Genomic DNA, 19,977 nt, shown 5'->3' with positions numbered 1-19,977 from the left:
TTTTTTTTTTTTGAGACAGAGTTTCGCTCCTGTCACCCAGGCTGGAGTGCAATGGCACAATCTCGGCTCACTGCAACCTCCCAGGTTCAAGCGATTCTCCTGCCTCAGCCTCCCGAGTAGCTGGAATTACAGGCGCCTGCCACCACACCCAGCTAATTTTGTATTTTAGTAGAGATGGGGTTTCACCATGTTGGCCAGGCTGGTCTCGAACTCCTGACCTCAGGTGATCCACCCGCTTTGGCCTCCCAAAGTGCTGGGATTACCTGCATGAGCCACTGCACCCGGCCAGAAGGCTACCTTTTATTCAACACATACTATGTTTTAGGTCCTTTTAAAACACCATTTCTAGGTATCTTTATCCTTATCCCTGTCGGAAGAAAACGAGGCTCATCGTAACCTGTCCAAATCCACGCAGTAAGCACGTGGCAAAGATGACAAACAGATGAAGATGTGTCCGGCTTTAGACTCTGCTCCTTCCCTGGTCTATCTTGCCTTGCTTAATGTCACCTGCATTCATAGTTACACCGATATGAACAGGCATGAGGGTAAAGAGCTGCGTGCAGTCTTCATGAACAAGTGTCACTAGGATTTTGAGCTTTTGGGACCACAGTGCTCATGACAGGGCTTGACACAATCATTGTTTGTTGGAGGAATAAATCAATGAAGACAGTGCAGTAGTCAGGACTTAAACAGCTCTTAAAAAAGGAAGAAAGAATGAAGCAGGGAAGAGGGAAGGAGACAAGGAGGGAAGGAAGAAAGCCACCTCCGTGTAAGAGGTTCTTTTCTGGCCTTAGTTTCTAGGTCACTGTATTCTGGGAAATGATGATGGCTTTTGGAAAATGTCTGTTTAGCTATGAGATTGATTTTGGGAGAGTTGCCTCCAGACCTTCAAAGGGCCTGTTCCTGCCTGTGGCTCCCGCCTGTTCACCAGGATTGCATTTCCTGGCAGACCCCTCGCTGTGTGGCGAGCTGCAGACAGAAGCATCGGGGTGTGGCCCAGGGAGCCGAGCCACGGCGGTGACATTTGCCAGTTGTGGGAAGCCGGGCAACCTTTCCCCTCCTCTGAACCTCAGTCTTCTGTCCTCCCCGTCCTCCTTAGTGCTTGGATACGTTCTCAGACTTGTGCACGTATCAGAATCCACCCCCGCGCCTCCCTGAGGGCTGGAGCAGATTTCCAGGCCTTGCCCTGGAATCGTTCAGGATCAGTGGGGCCGGGTGAAGCCAGAGAATCTGCATTTCCAACAAGTTCCCAGGTGACCCTGCTGGTCTGGAACTGCATGTTGAGGACCCCTGGGCTGGCGAGGACAAGCCCTTGGGAGTTTTCTATTCTGGCGGTGGTGACTATGACAATCATGGCAGTGGCATTTGTCTTGACTGACACCTACTAAGCATGTGCTGTGTGCCATCCTGCGTTAAGCCTGGGGTCTTATTTAATCTTTTTTTTTTTTTTTTTTGAGACAGAGTCTCACTCTTTGTCACCCAGGCTGGAGTGCAGTGGCGTGACCTGGGCTCACTACAACCTCCACCTCCTGGGTTCAAGCAATTCTCCTGCCCCAGCCTCCCAAGTAGCTGGGATTACAGGCGTGCGCAACCACACCAAGCTAATCTTTGTATTTTTAGTAGAGACGGGGTTTCTCCATGTTGGCCAGGCTGGTCTCGAACTCCTGACCTCAAGTGATCTGTCTGCCTCTGCCTCCCAAAGTGCTGGGCTTACAGGTGTGAGCCACCGTGCTCAGCCCTTCTTTAATCTTCACAGGAGCCCTCTTCTTCCTCACTGTCATCACCCTATGTAGGACAGTGGACAGACTGCCGGCTCCACCTCCACGGCTCCACGGCTCCACACGGCAGTCCCGCCTCTGATCTTTATCAGCTGAGTGATTTGGGGCAAGGTGCGAGCCCCCCACCCCTCAGTCTGCCTGTCTGTTGAAAGGGAATGATAATGATAACACCTACCTGGTAGAGTTGTTGGGATCACTGTGTCAACGCACGTGAAATGCTTAGAACAAAGACGCGTGAAGATGTGACCTGATCTGCTTTATATGGAGAAAGGAGGGGCTCTGAGGTTCACACAGGTCATCCCAGGTCACACAGCCAGCAAGCGCTGGATATAGGATTGGTTACCAACCTCATGGATATCAATTGTTAATAAACACTCAGGTATTCCTGTTGCAACAGGCCCTGAGAAAAGGAATTGGACGCCTTGTCCCGTTTACTGAAGCCTGCTGAGAGGAGAGGTGTGGGAGGAAGGAAGGGAGAAAGGAAAGGTGTTTGCGTGGGAGATGTGCCTATTGATAACAGGGCCTGTGGCGTGAGAAAGATCCCGCCATGGGTGTGAGCTTTTCATACTGATGCCCTGCAGCTTGATGTTATCACAGAAAACTTTGTGTCACTTTTGTGTCCAGAAATCCTCCAGGGACTGAGTCAAAGCACCGCCTCTGGGGCTGCCTACCAGAGCCTCTTGGCCGGTATCAGCCAGGAGGGTGCCCCTCCCCCGCCAGGGCTTTTAGAGGTTGAGCTTGCGACACCGAAGGGATGGGTCCCTCCTGGCGTTCCATTGGGAAACAGCCCGGGCCTCGCTCCTGGTGCTGCAGCAGTTGGCCGTGTGAGCAATGCTCAGAGAGACAGAAAGCCTGGAGGCCTTATTTCATCTTGTTGTTGTTGTTGGAAATGCAAATTCTCTGGCTCCACTCGACCACTGATCCTGAATGCTGAGAGCGGGGCCTAGAAATCTGCTTCAGCCCTCGGGTAGGGATGGGGGTGGATTCTGAAACCTGCACAAGTATGAGAACTTATCCAAGCACCAAGGCCTCCGCCTGCTGTAAAGAACAATGAGCGTGATTGTGTTCACTTACCAAACTTGCCCCTTTTGAGAAGAATTCTAAAATGGTCACTTCATCTTCAAGTCTCCTCGCTTCTCTTTGAGTTGGATGCAAAGTTATTGCTCCTTAGTCCTTAGCCGGGCACAGAGCTCTCTGAAAATTAAGAAGTTGTGGATCTTTCCTCTGAAGGGGGAAAATGCGTCTTGGTTCAGGCAGGGAGGCTGAACTTTTTGCCGAGGTTTGCTGAGGGCTGAGGGGTTTCCCGTGCCCTGTGCTAACACCAGCCCCTGCCGGTTCACAGCCTTCTGCCTGCAACTCCAGGGCCTCCCAGATACCCAGGACCCCGCTTTGGGCTAAGGAACCCCGCCGTCATCCGCTTAGTTTATTTATTGAAGAAGATGAAGACATGTTAGCACAGGGATTTTAGAAAGTGGCCTTCAATTACTCAGTAAACGAATCCTGGAAAGCAGGAAATCCACTTTTCAGGTCTTTGATATGAATGTGTGTGTTGGCTCCACTTTTCTCTTTTTTTATTTTTCTGAATAGGCCTATGACTGTTAATGTGGAAATGTTGGAGCCACTCTTTTTTTTTTTTTTTGAAATGGGGTCTTGAGCTCTGTTGCACAGGCTGGAGTGCAGTGGTGCCATCGCAGCCCACTGCAGCCTCAACCTCCTGGGCTCAAGCGTTCCTTCCACCTCAGTCACCCATGTAGCTGGAACTACAGGCATGTGCCATGACGCCTGACTAACTTTTAAAATTTTTTGTAGAGACCAGGTCTCGCTATGTTGTCCAGGCTCGTCTTGATCCATGCCCGACTAATTTTTGTATTTCTAAAAGAGACAGGGTTTTGCCATGTTGGCCGGGCTGGTCTTGAACTCCTGACCTCAGGTGATCTGCCTGCCTCGGCCTCCCAAAGTCCTGGGATTACAGGTGTGAGCCACCGCACCCAGCCAAACTGGTATTTTCAAAGAATCCACCTCTGTTCATTCCCTCATGCCTGGAACCTGCTAGATTGTGTTGTTTGTCACATTCAAAGGGCAGCTCAGGGTGCATTTTCCAGACAAACTGTCCTTTTACAGTGGATCCTGAGACACAGGCTCTCTTTGGCTTTAGCAATGCTTCCAGGGCCCCCAGATGGGCCGAGGACAGTGGTAAGGACGGGGACAAAGGAGCTATGAGACTGTGCCGGGGACGGTGGTGGTCTGGCCTCTCTCGAGGGGTCACTGATTATTTCTGCAAAGGCTCCCCAAGCTTGGGTTTAGCTGCCCACTCCCTTCTCTGTTGTAGTTAAAAAATATATACAACAGCCGGGCGCGGTGGCTCAAGCCTGTAATCCCAGCACTTTGGGAGGCCGAGAACGTGGCGGATGCACGAGGTCAGGAGATCAGAGACCACCCTGGCTAACACGGTGAAACCCCGTCTCTACTAAAAATACAAAAACTAAGCCCGGGCGAGGTGGCCCGGCGCCTGTAGTCCCAGCACTCGGGAGGTCTGAGGCAGGAAGAATGGCGTGAACCGCGGGAGGCGGAGCTTGCAGTGACTGAGATCTGGCCCCACTGGCACTCCAAGGGCCTGGGTGACAGAGCGAGACTCCGTCTCAAAAAAAAAAAAAAAAAAAAATATATATAAATATATATATATATACACACACACACACAACATAAGCCGGGCAATGGCTCACACCTGTAATCCCAGCGTTTTGAGAGGCCAAGGTGGGAGGATCGTTTGAGGCCAGGAGTTTGAGACCAGCCTGAGCAACATGGTGAAACCCCATCTCTAAAGAAAATGGAAAAATTAGTCAGGCGTGGTGGTGCGTGCCTGCAGTCCCAGCTACGTGGGAAGCTGAGGTGGGAGGATCCCTTGAGCCCAGGAGGTCAAAGCTCTGCTGAACCCAGATGGTATCACTGCACTCCAGCCTGGGTGACAAAGTGAGACCCTGCCCCCACCCAAAAAAAATACGTAACATAAAACTTACCCGCTTAACCATTTTTAAGTGCACAGCTTAGTTGTGTTAAGCATATTCACGTTGTAATGGGTTAGACCTCCGGAACTGTTTCGTCTTGCAAATCTGAAACTCTGTACCCACTGAACTGCAATTTCCTACTTCCCCTCCGCCAGCCCCTGTACTTTCTGTCTCCATGAATTTGACTTCTTTGGATACCTCCTATAAATGAAATCATCCCAGCTTCATCTTCTCCACCATGTCTTGCTCTTTTCTTGAAGGAGGTGCCAGCTTGGTGAACCAGTGGCTGGGACCTCATCTTCTCCCCGATGACCCCTGGGGCTCGGGTGCTGTGCAGCGGGGAGGGTTTCAGAGGTGACAGAGCCCAGCCCTGCCCTCCGGCTGAGTGACCCATTGCTGGATGTTAAGCTTTCAGGCTCAAACCTGCTGGTGGTGGCTTCTGTCTGCACACTACACACGTGGGGAGGACAGAACACGGGAGCCTGCACCGTTCACCTCCCCACCCTTGACCCACAGAGTGCCTGGGGGCTCAGTCCCCTGACAGCCACGGCCATGACGTCACTCAGTTGTGAATGGAGGCAAGACTGGAGTCTGTCTTCCTGCTCTATAGACAACGGGTCCGGCTTTTCATCTTTCCTTAAATTAGCAAGTTGCTGCGGGGGACTGATCAGACGAGTCCATGAGCCTGGGTGAGCCTGTTGTCCAGACATCTATGGTGCCATTCTCCTGGAGATTCTGTTTCCTATAAATTTGAAGTCAGGCTGGGCGCGGAGGCTCACGCCTGTAATCCCATTACTTTGGGAGGCCAAGGCGGGTGGATCACCTGAGGTCAGGAGTTCGAGACCAGCCTGACCAACATGGAGAAACCCTGTCTCTACTAAAAACACAATAGTCGGGCATGGTGGTGCATGCCTGTAATCCCAGCTACTTAAGAGACTGAGGCAGAAGAATCACTTGAACCCAGGAGGCAGAGGCAGAGGCTGCAGTAAGCTGAGATTGCACCATTACACTCCAGCCTGGGCAATAAGAGTGAAACTCCATCTCAAAAAATAGATAGATAGATAGATAGATAGATAGATAGATAGATAGATAGATAGATAAATTTGAAGTCATCAGACTTGAGGAATTCATAAATCAGATCACTAGATCTACCCACAGTGGGGGACACTTTTGTGGACAGTGGTTAGAAGCTGTTCAGTTCCTATTACTGTTAGAATAAATCACCACAGACATGGTGGCTTAAAGAAACCCAGGTTTATTATCTTTACAGTTCTGGAGGCCAGAAGTCCATTGTGGGTGTCACCAGGCTAAAATCAAGGTGGCAACAAGGCTGGTTCCTTCTAGAGGCTTCAAAGGAGAATCAGTTTTCTTGCCTTTTCCGGCTTCTAGAGGCCACCTGCATTCCTTGGCTCATGGCCTCTTATTCTATCTTCAAAACCAGCAATGAGGCTGGGTGCAGTGGCTCATGCCTGTCATCCCAGCACTTTGAGAGGCCAAGGCAGGAGGATTGCCTGAACCCAGGAGTTCAGGACCAACGTGAGCAACACAGCGAGACCTTGTCCCTACAAATAATTTGTAAAAGTTAGCCAGGTGTTGTGGTACACAACTGTAGTCCCAGCCACTTGCGAGGCTGAGGTGGGAGGATCCCTTGAGCCTGGAAGGTTTCATCACCCAGAAATTGAACTCCTTGATGATGTCAGAAAACAGCACATCCTGCCTCTGCATGGTACCCAGCTGCTCCCTTATACCTAGACTAGTCCAGAACCCACCCTGTGTCCAGTCTACACAGCATGAATGGCCCCTGCCCACACCTCCTGCCACGTTCTGCCTGACTCACTGGATTCCAGCCACCCTGTCCATCTGTCTATTTCTTGGACGTGATGAGTTCACATCCACCTCAGGGCGTTTGCACGAGCCTTTCCCTCTGCCTGGGATGCTCTGTGCAGAGACGTTCCCACGGCTGTGACGGTTTCCTTTCTGTCATTCAGTCTTCCCTGAGCAGTTCCCCCAGATGAAACTACTCTCAGGTAGGCCCCCTCCACCCAGGCATTTAGCTAGTTTTGTTTTCTTCATAACCGACGCTACCTCATTTGTGTATTTATTTATTTGCTCACTTGACTCCATGAAGGCAAGGTCTTTATCTTGTTCCCTGCTGAATTCCCCCAGTTCCTAATACAGTGCCTGGCATATAATAGGTGCTTAGAAAACACTTGTTGAACGAATGAATGAATGCATAATGTCCAGTCTCTCTGGAGAGACCACCGAGGAATCAAGGTAGTGATGATTATTTCCTAGGGGTTGTGGTCAACACCCCACCGGCCAGGGCGCCTGGCAGTGAATGGTTGAGCCCCAGCTGGCTTGACCTGTGAACTGGAACCCCCATCCCTGACTACAGTCCCTCCTGTGCTTCCAGACCTCGAGCATCTGCAAGACAGCCGTGCATGCAGGGGTCATCAGCAACGAGAGCGGGGGTGACGTGGACGTGATGCCCGTGGATAAAAAGAAGACCTACGTGGGCTCGCTCAGGAACGGAGTTCAGTCTGAAAGGTAGGGCGGTGTTCTCCAGCCTTTGACACCCAAGCCTGGGTGCTAATGGTCCCTCAGGGGGCCTAGGAAGAGACCCAGAGTCATTACCCTTTAAAATAAAACTCCGGTAGACTTGCATGAATTCTTACCAGGACTCCCAGGTAAGAGCCTTCTTTGCTTTTCTCTTTCTTTTGTTTTTCAAAATAGGGAATGCTTTTCCCTACTATCACATTTGGGATTAAGAAAAAAAAAAGAACTTTTTTTCCTAGTATCCATGAACGTTTTATAGAAAATTTAGAATCCGTAGGAACATCAGATAAGCTCAAAGATAAACAATCATCCGTAACTCATCAGCGGGGAGAATTCCTGTTCGATTTCTTGGCGTGCATCCTTCCAGTTGTTTTTCTTTGTGTGTGTGTGCATTTTTTTTCCCACAAAAAATGGGATCAAATCATAGTTACATACTAGTCATATAAAGCTACATCATAATATAGTTACATAGAGTTAAATAAGATCAGGGAGCCTGGAGTCCTACAGACTTGGGTCCTGTTTCTCACCAGCTTTGTGGCCCCGAGCAAGCCACCTGATTTCCTTGAGCCTCAGTTTTCTCATCTGTGAAATAGGGATAATAATAGACCCTGCCCCACAGGGCTGTTGGGAGGTGAACGGAGATGGTGCCTACCTAGTGCCTGGCAGTAAGAGGCCCTCTGCAAATGAGGGTTATGCTGATTACTCCATATTCCCACTCGAGACCATACCTTTATGGAAATGTACAACCATAAGTCATTGGTAGTGACTGCGAATGACTGTAGCATGCTTCTCTTCATAGCTGGTGTAAGTCCTTTCCATCCCGGGGGGCAGATCCTCCCCTAGTAAGTAGCCTTCTCCGGGAATCTCTGCACACACTGTGATTGTTTCCTTAAATCCCTAGAAGTGGGCCGGTGTGCCGACTCAAGCCTGTAATCCCAGCACCGTGGGAGGCAGAGGTGGGTGGATCACCTGAGGTCAGGTGAGGCAGGAGAATCGCTTGAACCCGGGAGGTGGAGGCTCTAGTGAGCCAGGATTGCGCCACTGCACTCCAGCCTGGGCAACAAGAACAAAAGTCTGTCTCAAAAAAAAGAAAAAAAAAAAGGAAGTCCCTAGAAGTAAAATTCTCAAGTGGGGCCTTTCCCGAGTGTCCTTCAGAAAAGGCACTCAGCCTCCCGAGTAACTGGGATTACAGGCATGTGCCACCAACCCCTACTAATTTTTGTATTTTTACTAGAGATGGGGTTTCGCCATGTTGGCCAAGCTGGTCTCAAACTCCTGACCTCAGGTGATGCGCCTGGCTTGGCCTCCCAAAGTGCTGGGATTACAGGCGTGAGCCACCGCACTGGGCCTCTGTGATTATCTCTTTAAAGATCTCCAAATACAGTCACATTCTGAGGTGCACTTGAGCGTTAGGACTTTTAGGACTTTAACATGGGGATTTTGAGGGACCACAGCGAGCTCATAACAGGGCAATGTTGAAGATTTCATATTTGAGGGCCGCTCTTTAGAGAAGGAATAAAATCAAGATTGTCACGTGTCCTGGGGCCTTGGACACTCAAGCCTCCCTGCCTGCTGGAACACGGCCCCTGCTTCCACCGCCAGCCTCCTGGGCACTTTGAGCAGCGGGCTCACCCTGTGAAGACGCCGCAGCGTCACTTGTACCCAGATCGTGCCCATTCTTCCCGGGACCCCTGCCCGGTGACTCTGCCATCGGCAGCCCCGAAGAGCCCGGGTAGACAGCTTCCACGTTTTCTCCTTCAGCACGTGCGGCCTTTGTTTGGGAAAAGCTTAATGAAGGGAAATTCCACTGATTTAATGGGAGGGAAATGAAGTAGCTGATTAGGAGGAATTTCCTGGCGGGGCTGGAAAGAAATCCCAGGGCATCGTTTACTGAGCTCTTTGTACCCTCTTGAAGAGAAAACAGTCTCCCTGAGCAGTGCAGCCAGCTGGGATTTGTTCCCTGTCGGGCTGATTCATGAGAACATCACGGCAGTGCCCTGTGGGCTGGGGACAGGGGCCTCATTGTGGGGCCCCATTGGTAGGCGCCTGGGGAGGGCAGGGACAGAGAGAAGGCCCCCAAAGCAGCTTCCCCACCCCCGCCGCTATCACCCAGGGTTTGGGGGGCTGCTGGTCTTTCTCTCTTCCTGTGACACCCACCCAGATTGCCACTGTCGCTGTCTTTGTAGTTATCTTCCAGGCAGCCCTCCCAAGCACAGATGTCACTGGTGCCTTCTGCACTCCAGAAAGATTTTAGTGATTTTCTGCAGCATTTCCAGAGTTAAGACATTGCTTCTCTTCCTTCTCGGACTCTCTGCTCCTTCGTCCTGTGGACTGGCATCTGTGATAATGCTTGGTTTCAGCTTTTCTGTGCCTCAGTTTCCTCACTTATAAAGGGAGGAATAATATTACCTTACCCCTGGGGTGGTGGCAGGGCAGGAGGTCTCCAGGTGGGGTCCCCAGGCTGACAGTGTCCCTATCAAGCCAGAGCTTGCTGGAAAAGCACATCCTCCGGCCCCACGCAGCCCCACTGAATCGGAATCTCTGAGGGGCCCAGCAGCCTGTGTCTGAGCAGGCCCTCCGGGGCGTTGTGAGTGTGACAGCCACTGTTCTAAGAGTGACCCGAACCTGGCAAACCTGAAATGAGTCAGTCAGCACTCACGCCTCACCCTTGCTCCAGCCTGGCTTGGGGGAAGAGTGCAGAGCCTGTTAGATGTGGAAATAACAGCTCCATAGTTTCTGTTTCTTAGGGTTTCTGGACACATAGAGGGATTTTCAGTCATCCAACCCTTGAGATTCTCAGCCCTGAGTTGTCCAATACAGTAGCCACCAGTGGTGGGTGCTCACTGAGACCTGAAACGGGCTTATCCTGAGCCCATTTGGAGATGTGCATAAGTGTGAAACACACACCACATCTTCAAGATTTTATACCCATGACTCTGATATTATTTTGCTACTAAGAGTCATTCAGCGAGGAGTGGTGGCTCACACCTGTAATCCCAGCGCTTTGGGAGGCCAAGACAGGCGGATCATCTAAGTTCAGGAGTTCAAGACCAGCCTGACCAATATTGTGAAACCCCGTCTTTACTAAAAATACAAAAATTAGCCGGGCATGGTAGTGCACGCCTGTAATCCCAGCTACTCGAGAGACTGAAGCAGGAGAATCGCTTGAAACCAGGAATTGGAAGTTGCAGTGAGCCGAGGTCACGCCACTGCATTCCAGCCTGAGTGACAGAGCAAGACTCCATCTCAAAAAACAACAACAACAAGAAAAAGAGTCATTCATTTACTGAGTATTCATCACACACCTGTGCTGGGACCCCAGAACTCGTATCTCAGAAGGGGAGTGAGCACTGGAGGCCCCCAACCAGGCTGGTGGCCAGGACAGTACGTGGCACCCACTGCGCTGAGGACGCTGCTCACCCACTCCCCGACGGGGTCACCTCGGGCAGGCAGTCTCCCCAAGCCTTGGTGGCTCCTCTATCTAATGTGTCACCATGAGAATTATGTGACAGAGTGTGTGCGAAACCCTCGGCTAGTGGCTCAGAGGAAGCGTGACGCAAAACCCAGGGGCACCTGTTGCTGCAACCTCAAAAGATGCCATGGTTCTTTTCTCGTAGGGTCAGGTGGCTCAATCCTAAGAAATGGCCTACATGACTCATCTCTCAGGATAAGGAGTCAGGGATCTTCCAGGAATTCATTCTTTCATCCTGGCTTCCTTCCTTCCAACGCTCACTCCATGCAGGTATCATATACTTAGTGAGTGCAGATAATGTCCCAGGTACCCAGGATCCCACAGGGAGCATAACAGTGGACCTCTGCCATCGTGGCATTTGCCATCTAGTGAGAAGACACAGTGCAGAAATGACAATGCCAGCGGCAGGGCCCAGGAGGTGACTGTTGTGGAGGGACGGTTCAGAGAGGCATCGAGAGGGCCAGTCTTACTGTCCAGAGGGGACTCGACATGGCTCTCGAGAGAACCCTGCAGAGACACCTGGGCCTGGCCATGTCCTGTCCTTTCCTTATTTCAATGGGACCTCAGCCACCGTCTCTGCACAAAGCACGGGGCTGGGAAATTTCCCAGGAGCCTGTTCCCAATAGGGGCTGTGGAAACCCAGCCTGGAGCCAGAGGGTGGCTCTGTCCCTGATGGCTGCTGAGCCCTAGAGGGGTCACAGGCAGTCCCAACGGAGATGCAGATGTTGTATATACAGTTCACGGCAAACTGTATTTTAAATGTAAGGAATCCTTCAATCACACCACCAAAACCCCCAGACGGAATTCTCAGCACATGGGGCCAAAGTCAGTTCTGCTTCACAGTGGTTTTGGTTGAGCAATGATCCTCTTCTAGAAGAGGACTTCCTGGACGTTTCGAAAGGCAGCCATCCAGAAATGAGGCAACATAAGAGACTAGCACCTGCTCTCTCACCCGCGCCTGCCAGGGTGGCAAAGGAAAGAAAAGACATCAGGAAGAGCTTTCAATACTGGGACGAAAGTGTCTGAATATTCTCGGGGAAATGCCGGACATCTGGATGGATGTCAGTTCAGAATTTTTTCTTAGACCAGAACCATTTTTAATACAGATTTTGCAAGAGATTGGGAAATATATCAACAATGATGGTGAGCATTCTTGCTCACTTGATGTTTTGAAATTTCACCTTTATACAAAGGTATACATGGGTGGACATCCATCTGAATTGCAAATTCATTCACCTAACACTTACAGGCAGCCCCTGGGCTAGGGACTGGGGACACAGCCGGGAACAGAAGAGAAAAAATCCCTCTCCTCAGAAGGGTGTGGTCTGCTGTAGCAAGTGCGGTAGAGATATGATGTGAGCATGCATGGAATTCTAAAGTTTCTAGAAGCCAAAGGAAGAAGTAATGGAAGGGAAATTTTAGGATGCATTTTACTTATCCCAGCATATCCACATTATTTCAATATGTAATCAATAGAAAGTTATTATTAGAAATAAGAAATTTACATTCTCTTTTGGATACAAGACCTTGGAGATCTGGTGTGTATTTCACACTTATGCACATCTCCATTCGGACAAGCCCGTTTTGGATCTCAGTGAGCACCCACGACTGGTGGCTACTTTATTAGACAACTCAGCACTGAGAATCTCAAGGCTTGGGTGACTGAAGATCTCACTATGTGTCCAGAAATCCTGAGAAACAGAAACTACTGAGCTATCATTTCCAGATCTAAGGAGCACTGCACTCTCCCCCAAGTCAGGCTATACCAAGGCTGGGACATGAGGTTCTCTCTGCTCAGGAGCTGCTGATAGCAGACAGGCGGGTGCCCATTCCCTCTACCCGTATCCCGAACTTCCACTGGCTCTGCACACATTAGCACATCTAATTCCCCAACAGCCCTGCAAGGTAGGAAATGTCATTATCCCTATTTTGTCATTAAAGAAAGAGAAGCACAGAGAGATTAAGCAACTTGCCCAAGGTCACCCAGCCTACCAGGGGCAGAGCTGGGACCCAAACCTAGGCCACCTGTACCAGAATCCATGCTTTTAAGCAGCACTCCTGACATCCTCAGCCTGGACAGGCCACTGAACTTGGGGCACAGACCCTTCCCAACAAGGGGCCAGGGAGAACCTTGAATGCCAAGATAAACTTGTTCCTATCTTTACAATAGAAGAAATATATACTTAGTATTTAAATAATACATCCAGGGAGCAAAAAGTGAGAGTCCCAACAGGACTGCTAACTGCCCTGCTAACCGCAGTTAACTGCTGATTTATACCTTTTCTTGACCTGCTTTCCCCCCGTGCACATAAAACACACATAGAAATCAAAATAGAGATTGTGTTATGCGTGCTAGTCTGAAACCTTTTCCCCCGAAGAATAATGATATATTTCATTAAATAAGATGAAGAAGTTTGACAGTTCCCTAGGGTGTGGGCTTTGTGAGGATAGTTCCCTCACCACGTGTGCATACCCGGCCTGCGCTCCCCACATTCCCACTTTGAAGGGAGGGTGAGGTTTAAGCCTAGCAGGGGCAATGGCATTTGTAGCTCCCGGCTACTGAGCACCTGCTGGATGCTCGCCTCTGGCCCAGGTACCTTCCTGGAGAGGCTCGTGGACTTTTTGCAGTGTCCCTAAGTAGTGGGCACTTCGATGAACCCAGTGTACAGATGTGGAAACTGAGGCTCAGAGAAAAGGGTTAACCAGCCCAAGGTCCTAAAGATAAGCGCCAAACCTGTATCTGTCTAACTTTTAAATACTCCTGAGGGATCAGTAGAGGGGTGAGACTCTGGGAGAACAGGATTGGAATCCTTTTTTTTTTTTTTTTTTTTTTGATGGAGTCTCCCTGTGTCGCTGAGGCTGGGGTGCAGCGGCGCGATCTCAGCTCCCCGCAACCTCTGCCTCCTGGCTTCAAGTGATTCTTCTGCCTCAGCCTCCCGAGTAGCTGGAATTACAGGCACCTGCCACCACACCTGGCTAATTTTTTTTTTTTTTTGATATGTTTAGTAGAGATGGGGTTTCACCATGTTGGCCAGGCTGGTCTCGAATTCCTGACCTCAAGTGATCCGCCCACCTCGGCCCCCCAAAGTGCTGGGATTACAGGTGTGAGCCACCGCGCCCAGCCAGGATTGGAATCCTTTAAAAAAAAAATTATATAGAGAGAGAGACACACACAGATAACATACACAGACACAGACACACACACACACACACAGACATGTACACATATGCAGACAGTCCTAGACACTTAAGATCATTCAACTTATGACTTTTCAACTTTATAATGGTGTGAGAGCCATATGTATTCAGCAAAAACCATACTTCAAATTTTGTGTTTTGATTGAAAATTCTTTATACTAACTTCCTTGTAAAATAGGCCTGTGTTAGGTGATTTTGCCCAACTGTGGGCTAAGGTCAGTGTCCTGAGCACACGGAAGGTAGGCGAGGCTGAGCTGTGACAGAGGCGAGGTGTATTCGGTGCGTTTCTGATGTGGACTTCTGACTTCCGATGGGTTTATCAGGATGCTATGCACTGTAAGTCGGGGAGCATCGGTGTCCACAGTCATGTATGTACACTTATACATATAGAGACAGTTATGTACATATAAATGATATTTCTTAATAATTAAAAAGAAATTACACTTTTTAAAAGCCAGAAGACCGGCCAGGCGCGGTGGCTCAAGCCTGTAATCCCAGCACTTTGGGAGGCCGAGACGGGCGGATCACGAGGTCAGGAGATCGAGTCCATCCTGGCTAACACGGTGAAACCCCGTCTCTACTAAAAAAAAAAATACAAAAAACTAGCCGGGCAATGTGGCGGGCACCTGTAGTCCCAGCTACGTGGGAGGCTGAGGCAGGAGAATGGCGTGAACCCAGGAGGCGGAGCTTGCAGTGAGCTGAGATCTGGCCACTGCACTCCAGCCTGGGCGGCAGAGCGAGACTCCGTCTCAAAAAAAAAAAGCCAGAAGACCAAGCACTCAGGGGGTTCCTCTTCTGCCATCCTGTTAATGCTGGGTTCGGGACTCCACGGGCAGCTTCCCTGTCTGCCCACGGAACCAGAACCGGCCGTCCACCCTCCTTAACCCCGTCCACCCTCCTTAATCCCGTCCGCCCTCCTTAATCCCGTCTGTGTGTCGGATGATGCCAAAAGGCAAGCTCTTCCTCCCTGGGTCACTTTCAAGGCAGCTGAAGAGGATGCAGCCCTGCGTGCCTGTCCTTGGCTGGCCTCCAAGAGGGAGCCCCGTGCTTCTGGAGAGTTCTTTAGAGAATCCCTGGATTGTTCCTGCCCCTTTACTCTGGCCTTTAAAGGGCATCTCTAGGCCGGGTGCAGTGGCTCATGCCTGTAATCCAAGCACACCGGGAGGCTGAGGTGGGAGGAATCACATGAGGGCAGAGTTAAGACCAGGCTGGCCAACAGGGCAAAACCCCGTCTCTACTAAAAATACAAAAAAAAAAAAAAAAAAAAAAAAAGGCCGTGGCGCAGTGGCTCAAGCCTTAAATCCCAGCCACTTTGGGAGCCGAGGGACGGCGGATCACGGGGTCAGGAGAATCGAGACCCATCCTGGCAACACGGTGAAACCCCGTTCTCTACTAAAAAAACCACAAAAAACGTAGGCCAGGCGTGGTGCGGGCGCCTTAGTCCCAGCTACTCGGGAGGCTGAGGAGGAGAATGGCGTAAAACCCGGTGAGGCGGAGTTGCAGTGAGCTGAGATCTGGCCACTGGCACTCCAGCCTGGGCGGACAGAGCGAGACTCCGTCTCAAAAAAAAAATAAAAAAAAAAAAAAGCCAGGCTGGTGGCACGCCACCTGTAGTCCCAGCTACTCGGAGGCTGAGGCAGGAGAATTGCTTGGAACCCGGGAGCGTGGAGGAGGCTACAGTGAACGGAGATTGCACCACTGCACTCCAGCCTGGGCGACAGAGCAAGACCGTGTCTCAAAAAGAAGACTAGAGAAACCTCAACAATATAGTGAAAATAATTTTAAGACCTTAATAGCCGACACCTAGAAACAACCTCTGTAAACATTCCAGAGTATTTTCTTTCAGGTTTCTTCTATGTTTACATATAAACACGCTTTTTTGTTGTTTGTTTGTTTGAGACAGAGTCTCACTCTTTCGCCCAGGCTGGAGAGCAGTGGCGTGATCTCGGCACATTGCAACCTCTGCCCCCCAGGTTCAAGTGATTCTTGCACCTCAGCCTCCCTTGTAGCTGGGATTACAGGCGCCCACCACCAGGCTGGGCTAATTTTTTGTTTGTTCATTTGTTTTTTGTTTTTTGTTTTTCGTTTTTGAGATGGAGTAGCGCCCTGTCACCCAGGCTGGAGTGCAGTGGTGCGATCTGGGCTCACTGCAAGCTCCGCCTCCTCGGTTCACGCCATTCTCCTGCCTCAGCCACCCCAGTAGCTGGGACTACAGGCGCCCGCCACCACACCTGGCTAATTTTTTGTGTTTTTAGTAGAGGCGGGGTTTCACTGTATTAGTCAGGATGGTCTCGATCTCCTGACCTCATGATCCACCCACCTCAGCCTCCCAAAGTGCTGGAATTACAGGCGTGAGCCACCGCACCCGGCCAATTTTTGTATTTTTAATAGAGATGGGGTTTCGCCATGTTCGCCAGGCTGGTCTCGGACTCCTGACCTCAGGTGATTCGCCTGCTTTGGCCTCCCAAAGTGCTGGGATTACAGGCGTGAGCCACCACACCCAGCTTAAACACGCTTTTTAAAAAGGGATTGTGCTATTAGTATCGTCTAGTTAATCGGACTGTGACTAGCTCTTCAAGCCCTAGCCTATCTAGCCACACCGTGGCTGCAATGGCTGCATGCACAGATTCCAAGGCATGGATAGACCATCATCCATTTATCATCACTGATGGACACTCAGATTGTTTCCGTTTTTCTTTCACTGTAATAAACAGTAGAAAGAACATTTTTGCGCAAGCCTGTGCACTTTCTTGACCATTTATTTAGGTAACTTCCTCTTAGTAGAACAGCCACAGCCACCAAAGTGCTGTCCTAATGCAATGCACAGTGTTGCACTAAGTAAAAAAGTCAGCAAATCCTCTCCTGTGTAAGGCTCCCCCTCCAGTGATTGCCCTTGCACTAAGAATCAAATCCGCCCCCCTCCCATTCAAGGCCACAGCTGCCTCGGCCCCTGCCCGCTTCCCCACCCTGTCTGTGCATCTTCCTCCTACATTTCCACCTCCCTGGCCTCTCTGGTCCTTGACTGCACCAAGATTGTACACACCTCAGCGCTTCTGTAGCTGCCGTCTGGTACCCTCTGGGCTCTCGTGCGTTCCCGGGCTGTGTTTAGACTGAAATGGCCCCTCCCTAGGACGCGTTCTCCACCATCCAGCCTGCGCTTGTCCTCTTGCTCCCTGATGGATCTGTGCCATTTGCCCTGACTCATCACCTTCTGAAACTGTTTCTTGCACGTTTTGCTACCTCTCTCCCCACCCCAGACTGTAAACTTCCTGAAGGCAAGAGCCTCACTGGTCTTACTAACGCCACCTCCCTGATGCTGCCCAGCTCCTGGCACATAGCAGGTGCCCAGTAAACACTGGTTGAATGACAGACTTTGCTGAGTTCAGCGATTGGTTCAGAGCTGGTTGAGGGCTTTTATTTTCTTAACTGAGACAGGGTCTCACTTATGTTACCCAGTTGTGCCACTGCACTCCAGCCTGGGCATCATAGGTGAGACCCTGCAGCCTCACCTGCAGTGGCTTGTGATTGCACCGTTGCACTCCTGGGCTCAAGCAGTCCTCCCACCTCAGCCTCCCAAGTTGCTGGGACCACAGGTGCACACCACATCTGGCTAATGTTTTTACTTTTGTAGAGACAGGGTCTCACTATGTTGCCCAGGCTGGTCTCAAACTGCTGGGCTCAAGCAGTTGCCTACCTTAGCCTCCCAAAGTGCTGAGACTACAGGCGTGAGCTACTGTGCCCTGCCTGAGGGATTTTTAATACCCTTTATCAAAGTTGTTTCGTGCTGTTTATGAAAGTTGCTTGACACACTTGATAAAAAGTCCAATAATTTTTATGAAAATTACCCAGAAATACTGCAGCAATTTATACTCCTTCAGACATGTATGAGAGTTACAAGCTAATCCAAAAAGATAACCAGAGGGCAAGATCTGGGAAAGAAGTGGGGGGAAGGGTGATAATTTGATAATTATCAAGCCACACTCATTATTCATCAGACACGTACAACTACCAACTTCCCCAGCATACCTGGAGCTTAATAACTGCTTGAGGCATGAACAACCCGCCTGAAGGTGGGGAATTTTTCTTGGCAACCCAAACCTGTGGGAATTTTTACCTGTGGCAGTGGATGGCACCAACATTTGATGCTGCCAGTTGCATGGTGACATCCTGGGTGGTGTCAGCACATTCTTTGATGGGTTAGGAAATACTTGCCCAGCTTGTCGGGGCCTGCTCTTACCTTCAAGGTGGGCAGGTTGTTTAATGCGGTGCGTGGTTGTCCAGGCAGGACACCCAGGGCCCTTGGGCTGGCAGTGTACACATCTGGACAGCAGCCTGAATGACTCCCTTGTCCCTGCGCCATCCATAGAATCTGCAGACCCATAGTAAGTCAGGAGGGACACAGACCCCTGGTGATTTTCCCCAACGTGGCTTGCCCCCATGCAGAATTACCACAGTAACTGTGGCCCTGGTTGATTCTCCCAGGACATTCATTTGGACAGAGAATTCAGGGAAATCTTACGTCCCCCAAGGCCTGAGGAGGGCCCTGGAATCTGAGCTTTCCAGAAACCAGCAGGGCCTCCAGGGTCACCCCAGCCCCTGGCCATTCTGTCTCCTCCTCTTGGTCCAGAGCCACCTGCGGCCGAGCGTTCTGCCTGGGTCTTGGCTCTTGGCGTTTCTTCGCAGCTCCATCTCTCTGTGTGCTTCCATCTGATACACATTTCAAAAGTTCAATTCCAGGGTAGCCAAAAGCATGAGGCTGCCATGGAGAAGGGCTGAAAAACAACCAGGAATTGCAAGCAGCCTGCTCTCGGAGGACTGCAGATCTTACCGGGCAGTCTGAGGGGCCGGGGTCTCCTGGCTAGTCTGGCAGTTTCCTATATGGGGGCTCTCTTTGTTTGGAGCGGGGATCCTAAAGGAAACCTTGCCCATAAATCCTGACTAGGCTGTTAATCTTATGCTCAAACTCCTTCATCATGAGCAAGATGCAAACGCAAATGATATCTGGATGCCACTCCCTACCTTCTATTGGTCAAGAACCAAAAGCAAGACATCACATGGCACCAGGGGGCATCACACAGCCCTGCTGTCATTGTCCGGGCAGTCTGCAGGTGTTATCTTTATGCAGGGCAGGTTGGCAGCTGTCAGGATGCAAATGCATGTCCTTTGGTCCAGCAATTCCACTCTTAGGAGCTCACTCTCAGGCACCCTCACACAGAGGCAAAAAGTCCCATGGGCAAAAATAACATTGTTTGCAAATGTAAAAAATTAGACAGCAGGGGCTCAGTGGCTCGCCCATGTAATCCAGGCACTTTGGGAGGCTGAGACAGAAGGATTGCTTGAGCCCAGGAGTTTGAGATCTGCCTGGGCAACATGGTGAAATCCCATCTCTAAAAAATACAAAAATTAACCAGGCATGGTGGTATGCACCTGTGGTCCCAGCTTCTGGGGAGGCTGAGGTGGGAATATCACTTGAGCCCAGGAAGTTGAGGCTGCAGTGAATCATGATGGCACCACTGCACACACATAAACACACACACACACACACACATACACACACACACACACACACATACACACACACACACACACACATACATACACACACACACATACACACACACACATACACACACACACACACACACATACACACACACACACACACACATACACACACACATACACACACACACACACACATACACACACACACATACACATACACACACACACATACACACACACATACACACATACACACACATACACACATACACACACACACATAAACACACACACACATACACATAAACACATACACACACACATACACACATACACATAAACACACACACACATACACACATACACATAAACACACACACACATACACACATACACATAAACACACACACACATACACACATACACATAAACACACACACACACACACACATACACACACACA

General features: G+C 50.2%; 1 protein-coding gene across 2 annotated transcripts in view; it reads left to right on the top strand.

Annotated features, from left to right (window-relative positions):
- CRISPLD2 (cysteine rich secretory protein LCCL domain containing 2) overlaps positions 1–19,977 on the top strand; it is a 96,291-nt gene that overhangs the window by 67,440 nt on the left and 8,874 nt on the right. For both annotated transcript variants that reach the window (XM_017860680.1, XM_017860690.1), the window contains exon 14: positions 7,197–7,330. In XM_017860680.1, the coding sequence (XP_017716169.1) occupies positions 7,197–7,330 (134 nt within the window). The remainder of the gene's footprint in view (positions 1–7,196; positions 7,331–19,977) is intronic.

The sequence above is a fragment of the Rhinopithecus bieti genome, unplaced genomic scaffold (assembly GCF_001698545.2).
Source record: "Rhinopithecus bieti isolate Rb0 unplaced genomic scaffold, ASM169854v2 scaffold_1618, whole genome shotgun sequence".
NCBI classification, from domain to species: Eukaryota; Metazoa; Chordata; class Mammalia; order Primates; family Cercopithecidae; genus Rhinopithecus; species Rhinopithecus bieti.
This window is presented reverse-complemented; position numbering and strand designations above follow the sequence as displayed.